Genomic DNA, 14,391 nt, shown 5'->3' with positions numbered 1-14,391 from the left:
TAATTTACTGTACAAAAATAGTTATATACGATTTTCAGATATTTTATAAAACCTAGCACTCCTCTGTAAAATAAAAATCCCTGTCATTGACAGGTATCCAAATATAGGTCTATATGCTAGATTTTGCTCTCACCAGGGGAAATACCGGATTCTAAATCCAGGTATTCACTGCAATGACACAGCAACAGTGAGAACCAAAAGTGGTTTCCCACTGTTGCTACGCAGAAATGAATTGCATTCTGCTCGGGTAGGGCTCTGGGAGAGTCTCTCCTACTGCAGGACCAGGCACGCTCCTTCCCTCTCTCTGTAGACAGGCAAGCAGACCCTCAGCCCCGCCACTAGAAAGTGCAGACTTCAGCAGATATCCCCATGTACCCCTCACCTCAGAGACTGGCTGTCATGCAGACAGCAGGTGTAAGAGCACGCTGCAAAATACTCTCATAAATGGCATGATAAACTTGGATTATGAACAAAGGAGGCAGGGTTGGATCTGACTTTGACAGACATTTTCCAGACAGGGGATGTGGATCTCTAAGGTTTAAGGGTCAGTTTGCACTGATTCGCTTACAAATGTGATTTTCAAGCTGCTTCTTAGACACGCAAGATGATGGCTCTCACTGCAGTTAGCAATGATGCTGCCTCCAATCAGAAGTACAGAAAACAAAGGGTGGAAGGAACTATGAGATTGCTGCACATGCCTATCATCACCTTTCCTGAAGCAATAATAATGTGAAGGCAAAAGATCTTTGTCTGTGCAAATGTGTTTTCTGTAAGGGTAGTGTGCTACCAGGTCATGCATATTCCACTCTACGCCACTCAACTCTATACCACTCCACACTAGACACTGCACTCTATGCCACTCCACACTGCACTCTGCCACTTCACTACTCCATGCCAATGCACTCTCACCCACACTACTCTAATATACACCACTGCACTCTTTGCGAATCTACGCCACATCAGTCCAATGCATGACTCTCTACCACCCCACTGTACACCAGTGCATTCTATGCCAATCAACTCTACTCTTCACTCTACTCTACTGTGCACCACTCCACTCTGTAACAATCTACTCCACGTCACTGCACTCGGTGCCATTGCACTCAGCACTACTTTACTCAAAATCAATGTACTCTACAACACTTTATGCAGTTGCCCTCTACGTCACTATTTTACACTACTGTACTTGCACTACATCACCAATCAGGACCCATCTGACCCACATCAACCACACCGCCATCATGTTTGCACTTTCCTTGATAAATGGAGACTTGTAGAAATCAAGGCTCTCCTCAAGAAGCCCACGGCCAACCTGAATCAACTGAGCAACATCCAATCAATCTCCCTTCTTCCCTATCTAGACAAAGTGATTGAGAAAGCCAGCAACAAGCAACTCACAACCCACCTCGAACTCCACCAAAGACAACACTCAATCAGGATTCAGAAAGAACCACAGCACTGAAACTGCAGTCACAGATGACATTCAAATCATCCTGGACCGAGGAGTTACAGCAATGCTCACCTTGCTTCACCTTTCTGCGGCCTTCCACACTGTCTCACATAACACCATCATCAGAAGACTCCATGAGACTGGCATACAAGGGTCCGCTCTCAAATAGATCTGTTCCTTCCTCACACGACGTATCCAAACGATCAGACTGCCAACCTTCACATCAGAGACCAAGAAATTGTTACGCGGAGCCCCATATGGATCATCCCACAGCCCCACACTTTTCAATATATACATGATAATGCTTGCTAACATCATCCTTTCACAAGACATCATGTCAGCAGTTACACTGATGACACCAAACTCATCCTCTCCCTGATGGACAACACAAGAACCATTGGAACCAACTTCACCAACTGCATGACTATGATAGCAGACTGGATGCGAATCACCTGCCTGCAGCTCAACTGTGACAAAACGGAAGTACTGGTCTTTGGCAACAAAATCGCTTCATGGAACTCCATCTGGTGGCAGTCAGTGGTAGGACCAACACCCACAGACAGAGAAAGAAATCTAGGGCTCATCTTGGATGACAAGCCCAACTGGGCGGCTCAAGTCAATGAACCGTGCACCTCTTATTTGCATATTCTGCGCATGCTGCGAAAAATCTTCAAATTGTTGCCTCCGAACACCAGACTGTCCACCCCTCAAGCACTCATCACCAGCAGGCTGGAGTCCAGCAACAATGTCTTCATTGTAATTTCCAAACAACTCCTAAACAGACTCCAGACTATCCAGAAAACCGATGCATAACTCATACTCTACCTCCCAGTGCACCCGCATCACACCGCAGCTCAGGAAGCTTCACCGGATCCCTGTTCACAAGCGCAGTCAATTCAAACTTCTCAGGCACACATACAAAGCCCCACAATAAGATGGACGGAATGCTGAACACTGTGAAACATATAACCCCCCAGTCACAGATTTGATTTAAATCCAACATTTGTTTTTGCTCACCACGCCACCCAAGTTTAGACCCTGCCATATGCAAACCAGCCTTGACTCTGCTTCCCATGGAACAGTTAATCTTAAACTGCCAGGCCAAGTTCCCCCTGGACCAGAAACAAGCATCTTAAGACCGGCGTATTACCTCTCATCAAGCCAGGCTAGTTTGAACCCAGTGGCGCAGTGAACACAGGACCCACGTTTCGGCATAGCCTTCCCACTTAGGGCAACTACAGTAACAAAATGATTATGGACGGAATGCTGAATATTGTCAAACATTCACCCCCTTTCACAGATCTGGATTAAAGCCATAATTTATTTGCTCAATATGCCACCCCAGATTTAACCCTGCCATTTGCAAATCAGTCTTGACCCTGCTCTCTATGGGAACAGTCCATATGCACTAGTCACATACAAAGCCCTACACAACACAGAACCAGAATACCTGAACAGCCGCATACACTTTCACGAACCACCCAGACACCTAGGCTCTCTGCCTCACTTTCACACACTTTACTGAAAACCAATGAACTGTATGTCACAGCACTCTACACCGACTAGTCTGCACCAATGTCTCCTACATCACTATAGTCTACTCTGTAACACTACCCCACTGCATGCAAAGTGTCTCTATTCTACTCTACTGCCCTCTGCGACACTGTACTCTACAGCACTGCACGCTATGCCACTCGACACCTTTTTGCTATCACTGCACTCTATGAGATTCTATTCTACTCTGTGCCACTGCACTCTTCAGCACTCTGCAAGACTGTACTCTAGGCCACTGCTCGCTACACCACTCTACATCATTGCATTCTGTCTCTGCACCCTACACACTCCATTCTAACTCTGCACCCTTCTTCTCTACATCACTACTCATTGCTCTCTGCGCCACTGTCCTCGGCACCACTCAACGACAATGCACTCTGCATCCCTTCAGACCACTCGAGTCTATTCCACACCACTCCACTGTACTGTACTGTACCCTGAACCACTCCACTGCAATATACTCTGCGCTACTGCAAAGTACTCTACATCACTGCACTCTACACCATTTTACACAAAATCAATGCACTCTACGCCACTGCATTCTATCACAATGTACTCTGCACCAATGTACTTTATGCCACTTCACTCTATGCCACTCTACAACACTACACTCTGATACTCCACCCTAGGACACTTTACTCCATTAAACTCTACCTTCCCTCTATGCCACTCCAAGCCACTTTACTCCACTCTATTCTCTGACACTACTTCACTCCACTCTATGACACTACTCAACTCTACGCCTTTCCTCTCTACTCCCTCTACAACACTCCATGACACTCCAAACTACTCTCCATTACCCCACTAACTTTCAGCCATGCTGAACAGCAGCCACGCCGGTGCACACCATGGCTAAAACATAATGGTAAAGCCAATAGTTCTTGCCTAGACAAGACCTACTGTCTTTGCCAATGCTTGGTCAATACCGGCATGATAATAGAATGCGACCAAGAAGAGGGCATTTAAGGCGTTTGTGATTAGATGGGCCCATGCGTTGTGTAAGTCCATCATTATACCGTCAAGTCCAGGGGCTTTAAAACGATATTGATAATTGCTTCAAAGAGATCCACATATATAAAAACAAAGCTGCTATCCATGGCAAACAGGTCAAGATATGGCCATGGGTACAATAGGAAGAATAGCTGTAAATGAGAAACCCGATGATTAGGAAAGATTTGGACATTAATGAAGAGTTAGAAGCGTGGCAAAAAGAGCTATTAAACACCTTCCAAAACAAAGACAACTTTTTTGTGACCGAAATCTATAGACAAAACATTAATATTTTACTAACTACTGCAAGGTAGTGGTAATCTATTTGCAAATGGGATACGGTCCCAAATAGATCCCTTACCCCTTTGTGAATGCTGACAAAAATGGTTTTTAAGGCTCGCCACGTACCACTGCCTAATCTTAGAAAAAAATGTCAGCTGAACGTTTATGAATGTATTTATTTTTTACACATACCACTTTCCTGTAAGGAATAGCAGCTGCATTAAAAAATGCTTTATTTAAAATCAGCAATCAAGACATGGCGGCCTGTTGACCCAGCTGGCAACCATCCCGGAGATAGCAGAGAATCATAGTGGATCACATTTTGCGTGCTACCTCATTAATATTCATGAGGTGGGTCAAACTGTGACCCACTATGGTTCGTTTTTTTTTTACAAAAAACCTATTGCTACACAGACTAGTTCGCAAAATAACACATTGGTCGCGGGAATACTGGTTGCTAACTGCAACTAATATTTTGCCCAAGTTTGCAAAAAGTATTTTGCAACCAGTGTTTAGAACATCTGGCCCAAAATTCAGTATTTTTAGTAAATTCGTAGGAAAACCAGAGGGATCAACCATGTTCTATTTCAATCTGAACTTTAAACCACAATCCATGACAGTTTCATCACTTGATCTTGCTCTTGGATACAGAGCCTCGAGCAAGAAGTAACTGGCATAAAACAAAAACAAAAAAATACATAAGAGGTTATGATCACTAATACCGAATTTCAAAAATGAATTATCAGCAATACAATCGGCCGAGTCCCTGGAAACAAAAGTAAAACCAGCAGATCAACCCACACCAATAAACGTAGGTAGGATTTTAAAGCAATAGTAGTGAGACTCATCAACATGCATTACATTTCAATCCTGAATTAATACCTCTTCCTGATAATCTGGGTTCAGATGGAGGAAAGGAAAAATAACACCCAGGGGAAAAGGATTTTGCTGGGATAGGTCTGGACCAGTTTTAACATTCAAATCACCACCAAGAATTAGTGAACTATGGCTCAATGCACCAGACATATTAGGGGTTTAACTAACATTTTAAGAAATAGAAAATTGATATTGGTGAGATCGCTGTAGGAAACGTTATTGTAAAAGTTGACAAGGAACAGATAAGGGCCGCTATTCCATACAATTCTTAACAACTGAACACTTGGACTGCCACAATGAATGGTAAGCACTTTGTAGTCTAATGAGACCGAAACCCGAAACAATAACGCCCCTCCCCCAGCTCTGCCCGAGGAAGAAAAATAGTGGGAACAACAAAAATGAAAAAATAAATCGCAAAATATTTCAGAGATGGGCCATGTTTCTTGAAATAAAACAATATCAGATTGTTTAAAGTTTTACATGGTTATTTCATGATTTCTACGCCTCAGAGAATCACACAAAGAGCTTATTATCCATCCAATGATTTTTTTGTGTGATCAATGTAAAAGCACAATGCCCTTTTGGGTCCAACCAATTGAGTTTCTCTTCCTCTTTCAAGGGGTGAGGAAGAGCAGAGAACTTGAGGGCAATGCATTGCCCAACATAATGTGTGACAACTTTTGTCAAGAATGCCGCCCGGTCAATGACACCAACTTGTTTGGGGAAAAAGTGGTGATCAAACTGGCTCAACTGATCCTTTGCATCTGAAAGCTCTGGCTTCAGAGGCTACGAGAACATATGAGCAGCTTGAATATTTTTTCACTATTCCTGTGAGCAGATTATACAGACCCTTTTCACTGTTCACCTCCAAAGCCTTCCATTGTATAATTATCTGTGGAAGAGAGGTTGATGCTCCATTTTATCCAGATGAAGACCCTTATTGCCTTTGTTGGATGGGTTGAAACATTGACAAATTAACTTGTTGACTGAAATTAAGCGTAGTGTCAAAAAAACTGAACTGTAATCTTGAGGCCTTAGTGGTGAATTATTGCACTTTTCCATCAACAGTGCTATTGGATAGCTTTTTTTTTTTTTTTTTTTTAAAGAAACACTTGTGCATTTTTTTGCACTTTTGTTACTTACCACTTTCATTGTGCTGTCCTTTGGACCATCTACTATACAGTTTCTTGCACATGTGAGACAATCACGCAGTAATTAAAAATGTTTTTTTACTTGACTGAAATGTATCCGTTGCTTTTGCCATAGAAGCTTAGGCAAAAACCGCTTCCCCCAAGGGAACTATTGCTGCTCCATGAATATATACCCAGGAATACTGAGTTGCCACATAATTTATGTTTGACCCTCATCAGAGACTAAACCAAAAAGCTGTTGTAACACCAAATGCCACCTCTATGATAGGGGCAGCGTTCTTAGTCTAACTGTATTGGGCCAGGTGAGTGAAACTCAATTCAGGTCACAACTTTAGACAAGGCCACACTGAGCTTGAGTCGGATACAAGTATAGGAAGAGGATCAGACTCTTGTACCATCAACTACAAAGGGACTGGCCCAGATTGCACCACTGGAATTGGATTCAGCACCAAAGTCAATGCAGAACCCTAAGGGGGTTCAAAAGGTACAGGCGGCACAGAGAATGGAATCCCCCAGCATTCATCTGACTGGAGGCCCATGCACGTCCTTGGGGCCCAAAAGGCACACCAGAGGGAACTGGAGGAGTATCAAAGACGTGCAACATGGCCTCCCTGAAGTCCTTGTCCAGTCACATCATCGCTGATGACCCGAGAAACTCAAGGTGCCCAGGACCAATTGCCTAACTGGCTCCTTGGCGGAACAGGAGCGAGAATGAGTGGCATGAGTGGCAGGCTGACGTTCCTGCAACTTCCCTCGACAGAGAGTGAGAGTTGCATAGTGCGGATGAGTCCAGCTTGGACTTCTTGTGTTTCCGCTCCCAAAACCCTCACTGCAAAGAGGACCTGTCGCAGGAGTGACCTTTACCTCGAGCTGAAGCTGGGCTTGCCAGTTTTTATCTGGTGTAAGGCGAAATACAGCTTTGCTTCACAGTCCCAGATTGCCTACAGGTTCATGAGAGAACATTTCTCACATGAATTTGAGTCATGCCCGAACCCCAACACCAGGCACATCTCATGAGGGTAAGTCACAAGCAATTATCGGAGACAGTCAGAGCAGGGTTTAAATCATGCAGTTTTTGGAGGGGTGAAAAGAGCCAAATGTACTTTTATGTAGCGTAACCAAAACACAGATTTGGTGTATTATCTCTTCTTGGACTCACCTGTTTATGCAGATATCATACGCAAAACATCTTGCACTTGAAGGTAAATGATGAACAAGTGGAAGGACATTTCGACTCCTGCAGAATGTTTAAGTACTCTTCTTGTAAGTCATAGGATGGGTATTAAAGGCACTCAGGAGCCAGACAGTCAAGTGCAGTAATTTCAGGCTAGGTGCAGGATGTTGTGAGACATGGTGGTACAAATGTCTAGCTTGTGCAGGAACCTTGTCTAGCCTGCACGGAAGCATCCAGGGAGCTTGCAATGACAGGTGGAATAGTTCTGCATACCACTAATTTCTATGTCATTCTGGAGTTATCAAATCCTGCACTGTATCATCCTGGCAATCACCTTAGAAAGTAATGAGATCAGAAGGGAAGCATAGGTGTATGTCTTTGACCCATCCATTCAAATTGCAAAAAACATGGCTCTAGACCTTGTTGTCTAAGAAAAGGCATTTCATGTTTTTCGCCGTGGCAGAGGAGTATATTAGGCATGAAAATTAGTTTGCAAACTGGTGTAATTAAGCATCCGCTCAAGGTCTTCTAGGATGTGTGGTCAGATTATCGGCTTTGCAGTTCTGGAGGTTATCAGAGAAGTACAATCAGATGGAAAACATTTTTCCTAAGAAAACAGTTCCTTGCCAAGAAATTTTCCTCCCTCCCACATCTGTTTGCGGATATGAACAAGTTACTTATCAGTAACGCTCTTTCTGTTAGAGACTACCTAGCCACCTACCAGCATACAGAGGTACTGCTCAAAGGTTTCCAGGTCCAGTCTGACACCTGGGGGATACTGAAAAGTGCGGGATCTGTGCCTAAAAGGCTCTCAGAAAAGGCATCCTTTTTGTATTGCATATTTGTAGGAGGATAAACAATGCTGTAATCTCCCACTAAAACAATATCACAGTTGTGTGGCCTGCCCTAACTATCAATGTGTTGATACAGTACAGTATTTCTTCTGGGAAGCATCTGCCTCGAGAAAAGATTACCCATATATACTCCATGACTTTCCACTGATGTAGCTGTTATTATTATTATTACTATAGTATGATTCCGGAAATAGATCTCCCTGGAGTACATTGAAATATTGTGTACCACAATGAAATAAATTGAATGATGCTGCAGGACATTCAAATGTTTCCCTCCCTGTATCAAACCTTCTGGGACAACTAATGCCATAGTCACTCCTGAAATGGCCGTTCACTTGGGACTAGGAAGGGGCAACAAGTCTGGGAGGAATCAAACTTGCATGACCGATGGAACAGGACTTGTATTCAGAGAATAAACATTCAAAAGTATAGATGACAGCCTTTCTTCTAAAGCATACAGCTTTGCCTGATTTGGTTCTACTATGGCTCTTGGTACAGTATACTTAAACTCAAAGTATGACTCTAGTTAATTGACCAGCAGATCTAAGTCCATAAGAAGATCCAGAGTTGTCATTTCCTGTTGAGACAGCGCAGCAGAAATACCTTTGACTAGCATATTTGGTGCAAATTTAAGACCATACAAGACAGCCATAACTAGCAGTGGGAGGTTTCAACAGATAATCTGCGAAATTCCTTATGGTTCTTGAAAACTGGAATTTGGGAATAAGTACCTCGTAAATCTTTCATTGCCACCCAGTACCCTCAGGAAGGAAATTTGATGGTGAGAAAATCTTGAGTGTGGCAATAAGCTACAAGCTTTTTTTGTCTTTATAAAGATGTAATAGGAACCCTTGCTCTTCTCACCACCTTCTTGCAGAGACTAATTGCTACCTCCTGAACCAATGGCTTTAGATGTAGGCCTCAAACCATTTCGAGGTATGAAGGGTGGAGAAGAATGGATTTTGAATCCATTTTTGACAATACTTAGAACCCACACTGATTTTGTTATTCTATACCACAGGGTAGCTGGTTGGAAATAAACCCACATCAGGTGCTGCAAGGAAATAGCAGAGTAAAAGTTATTTTTGTTGGAGCTGGAAGTCTTAGCCAGCATTGTGAAAAACTGTTGAGAGCACTTTCCCCTCTGGTTCTTCTATTTTTGAAAACTGAATTTCTACAGACGCGGTTGTTAGCGCTGCAGTTTTTGCAGTCTCTTCATAAAGGGTTTTTGGGTGTATGGTTGACCTTTACCATAGCCCCCCCCCCCCATATTACATTGGGGATATAGTTTATTTTTTCAAGATAGTTGAATTTTGTGTCACAGATTCTATTATTATCCAATGAACCTCTTCACGCTCACTGGTACCAAACCGGAGGTGGGGGGAGGCCACATATAGAATTTTTAGTTGCTCTTCAGGGTCAGTGAGGTGTGTCTCAGCCATGAGGTATGTCTCACTGAAAGCCCATGACAGATTTAAGAACAAGGTAGATAAGCAGAGTCCTTGACTCTACTGATACACTCGTCCAACATTATCAGAAAAAAATAAAAAAAAGGGTGTGCTAACCGCAAAGAACGGTAGCAAACGAAGTCTTGGGCATACAAAAGTATTTTTCTTACCAAGTCTGATATCCTTTGCAGTCATGTCACTGGGGAGAATCTTGTGAATAAGCATGAAGAGAAGGTAAATAGTGACTATGGACACTGACTCTGGCAAATCCCAAAGTCTCCTCCTCCTTCACAGAACTCTATAACAAAACCCAGACAGGAGAGGAGTCGACCGGGCATTATACTAATCTCTGCTTGATTGTTAGCACAAGCCCCTCACTTCTCTCCTTAGGGGCCCAACTGCACTCCCCCTTCACAATCTAATGAGTTCTGGCCAGGCCTCTCCGCACCATAACTCAAGTTCATGCTCCCGGCTGACCAGAGTTTCTCATTGTACTGGTTTGTGGGCGATGGCTTCCTCTATGTGTCTCAACATCAGACTGAAGAGGCGTAAGACATTATCAGGCTCACCGGCATCATTGCTACACCAACTAGTTTTTCCTTTTCTTTGTTAAAGTATGACAAGAGGTTTTCAAGGCTCAAAGCTTCCAAATGTTAAGTTTCCCAAACAGCCCTGCAAAAGAGAATGGTAGCTACAACAAATAACATACACGTCTTACCTCTTCCAGACTGAAAAGAACACCACCAATAGGTGCTCCAAAAGCCACAGACACACCAGCTGCAGCAGCTGCAGACAATACCTAATAGAAATGTGTAAAAATTCATTATGAGAATACTTTTCATATATATTACATGAATAGGATATTATATTTCAAATACATTTAATGAAACGGTTTGAAATCCTTCCATTCACAGAATGATGGCGCATCAATGATAGCAATCCCTACACTACAGACTGTGCATTTATTGTATTGTAATCCTATTTATATAGCGCTTACTACCCCTGACGAGGCGTCGAAGCGCTTTTCGGTGAGTAGCACGCTACTCTGGAACCCAACAAGAATAAGTGATGGATTAGTATCGGGAAATAATGAGTACAGTTTTAGTATTATTAGGAGTTAATTTGAGCCGCGGATATGAGAGTTTGTTAGTTAGACTGACTGGAGAATTGGAGGGGTGGAGGAGGAAAGAAATCCAGAAGTGTTAATTGGGAGTATATCCTTAATTTACTCAACCCAAAGGCTTGGGATGAGTAAAGGGGGGTGGAGGAGATAAGAGTTTGTGGAAGGGTTAGGGACAGCATAGTAGCAGGGTGAGATAAATGCGGGAGAATTTAGTAGGGTTGTGTTGGAGGTCACGGTAGTAGAGTGAGGTTTGGTGAGTTAGATGTGGAAGCGGAGGGAAGGGCTTAGGCAGAGTTATTTAGGAGATGAAAGTAGTAGAAAGGATTTGGGATGAGTCAGAGTGAGAATGGAGAATAGTTTGATAGAGACATGACATATTATGATGGGTAGATAAGTGTGATAAGATGAGAGCAGGAATTCACAGATATCTAGTATAACAACCCACCCAGGAGCCATGCAATGACCCACGAACATGCCAAGCACTGAAACAACATATACACATACAATACATAATTAGAACCATGGGTAAAATATACTTAGTCAAACAGGTTTAAAGTGTGTGTGTATTTTATTGTTATGACAGTAGCGATACATATTTTCTAAAGAAACTATAAATAACTAGAAATATACACATAATCTGATTTTTTTTAATCAACATAGGCATATGCAGTTCATAGTTGTTTGAATATGGTGGTTATGAAGGAACTCATTATTTTACTCTAGCTTCCACATCAAGACTAGTTTTATTAAGAATGTAATTTAACACATGGACTGCAATACCTTATAATGTGACAGTGAAACAGATACTTGCTACTAGTGTGAATGTATTAATCCAAAAGTCACTACTGCGAGATGGCATATGGATATGTCTTTAACTGCTGGATAGGGTGATTAGAATCCAGGTATGTTTATGACAAGGCGTCCAGCACATAATACTGCATATTTTCAGAAACCCAAAACACCAAACCTGCACCCAAAAACATATATGGTTTCAGGCAGAGTTTCTGTGAACCTAGCACAGGATTATGGTCTGAAAACTATTATGTGGATGATAAATTCTGAAGACCTAGTATATGATGTTCTTCTTTCAAATCTAAAGCAAACCTTGTATCCTAGCATGTACATCCTCTACTTAAACAATCTAGGTCTTTAACAAATTAGAAATGATAGTGTGGTCAATACTGCTAGAGCGCAATCTGATTTTCTTTATCCCCTACTTTTAGAATTTGGAAGGTTGTATGAACTGGTTAGAGCGGTTTTGCAGCATGGAACAAACAATGCAAAATGTGTGGCAGAACACAGAGTTGAATGGATTTCCACATTCACTTGTGACTAATCTCCAAGTATTTAAAAACGGACTGCCCTAGAACCTTAGGTCCCAGGGAAATACACCAGTGCAAACAGTCTCCTGGTGACCAGGTTCGCCACCACTGGTGCATTCTGCCACTCTAAATGATGAAGTCTTCGGTGAAATGTGGCACCTGATGCATTTGGGTGAACACTTGGCATTTTGGGGAACAGCACTCCTGCACTGGAGAGCATATGTATACCCACCAGGAATACTAGTGTGACAGCAACAGATCTGTTGTTCCTCTTTGTCATGAACTGGCCATCATATTCAACGGTTCTAGAGGGATGTGAAGATTTACTCCAAGCACTGAAAGGATGATTGCACTGTGGTTCCCCTTTTAAGTCTGGCTCTCTTGACAGTAAACCTCTTATAATGGTCAGCTGAGTAGTTTTAGGATTATCCAAATGAAACCTAAACTACCTTGTAGGACAGTAACAAAAATTAAAGCATGTTATGTACTCATTAGTACATCACCAACCTCTATAGTAATGCAAAATTAGCTCAGTCAAAGTAAACTGATAGGATGTTGGTAAACAACGGTAGTTCTAGCTAAGTCAAGTTCATAAAACCGAGACAGTGGGTGTGTATGCATGCCTGCATTTGGTAACATTAAGGAGACACGTGCCAGCGCCGTATCCACCTACATGCTGCCGACTGTACGCTATTTACTTTGAGTTCACTAGGCATCATTTTAGTTAACACTAAGCAGAGGGCAAGAAAACTTAAACAATGAAATCGGACCAGTCTCCTGAACACAACTCAGCAAAACAAACAGCATTCATTGTATATCACAAGAAAGCGTTATATGTATTTGTATAGCATTAACCTAGCCAAAGGCAGCCGATCACTGTTCAGGCTCAAGGACAAAGATACAGTCAATCAGTGATTGGAGGGTAGGCTGGTCCTGAGAATGGAAGTGTGTGTTTACTGCATTGTGATGTAGTGTTTCATTTTTGTTACTACATTTGGTTGTGTAGAGAAAAAAGTAAAGATGATTAATGTAGAACTGCAGACCTCTAAAGAAATAAACAGAGGAGTCTAATCAGCTGGATCTTGTAATTAAAGTGAATACTTCGGTATCATCTGTCATTGGCTGAGGAACTATTTTGTTCCTAAATCAGAGTGCAGAACAGGTGTGTTCAATGAGAAAGCTTTATAGAGGTTACCCTCTACAAGTAAGTGACCCTCCAACTGTCACTGCCGATTCATACAGCACACACCATTGGTGGTTCTTTGGGCAATGGGTATTGCTAACTCCAACCTCAACCGAAGGATTAAAGGCCTTATTGGCTGCACCAGGATCAAAACTTGTTACCTTTAATAAGTGCAGGGTGTGCTAAACACACCGAGCTCTCCGACTGAACATCAGTACAATAAAACAGGCAGATCAAAGAGCAGCTCCTCAATGGTGCTGACCATAAACTATTCAGGTCCCTCTGACAAACAGCAAGCTCTATCAGCCTTACATGATTATTTATACATTGATTTTACCTCTCTACGCTTGGCTTCATTCTTGCGGTACTTGGTGAAGAGGTGGCATAGAATGTTTCCACAGCAACAAGCAACATGCACAAGTGGGCCCTCTTTGCCCAAGCTAAGACCAGATGAAACTGCAAGCACCAGAGTGACGGTCTTGATTATCAGAGTCCATTTTCCTAAATAGCCTCGAATGATGAAACCGCTTAAGATGGTTTTGATCTGGAAGGAGTTTAAATAAAAGTTAGATTCTGTAGATATAGGCTGCTCAGCCTAAGGTCATATATTTATTTTTATGCTTAGGAGACAGGTTTCAGATACATACAAAGATTGTGGAGGACAGTGACAAATACTGGTCAGAGTAGGATAATGTAGACGTTGTGCAGGAAAACGACAATTTGAATATAAAACCACTGGTAGGTTCACTACACATAAATTGGCTGAAAAAGCAGCCAATTTTACTCACCTCTGGAATTCCAGAGCCACATGCATATGGAGCAAACCACCGTACAAGGGACACCGCCAGTAAGGAAAACATCACAGCCCACAGCACATAAATAAAGTAGTTAAATATGTATGGAAATGCTCCCTAAATAAAAAAACAACATAGAAATAAATTAAAAATATGAACTTTTGCTTTGACTGTATTATGTATTTTCTCA

The 14,391-nt window shown here is 42.2% G+C and overlaps 1 protein-coding gene across 4 annotated transcripts in view; it reads right to left on the bottom strand.

Moving 5' to 3' along the window:
* The window catches only part of CLCN5 (chloride voltage-gated channel 5), a 214,621-nt gene that overhangs the window by 46,968 nt on the left and 153,262 nt on the right, over positions 1 to 14,391 (bottom strand). For all 4 annotated transcript variants that reach the window (XM_069211865.1, XM_069211866.1, XM_069211868.1 and 1 more), the window contains 3 exons: positions 14,196 to 14,318; positions 13,745 to 13,951; positions 10,498 to 10,578 (listed from right to left, as the gene is read on the bottom strand). In XM_069211865.1, the coding sequence (XP_069067966.1) occupies positions 10,498 to 10,578; positions 13,745 to 13,951; positions 14,196 to 14,318 (411 nt within the window). The remainder of the gene's footprint in view (positions 1 to 10,497; positions 10,579 to 13,744; positions 13,952 to 14,195; positions 14,319 to 14,391) is intronic.

This window comes from Pleurodeles waltl, chromosome 10 (genome assembly GCF_031143425.1).
Source record: "Pleurodeles waltl isolate 20211129_DDA chromosome 10, aPleWal1.hap1.20221129, whole genome shotgun sequence".
Classification (NCBI taxonomy): Eukaryota; Metazoa; Chordata; class Amphibia; order Caudata; family Salamandridae; genus Pleurodeles; species Pleurodeles waltl.
Note: the sequence above shows the minus strand (reverse complement) of the source record. Positions and strands in the feature narration are given on the sequence as shown.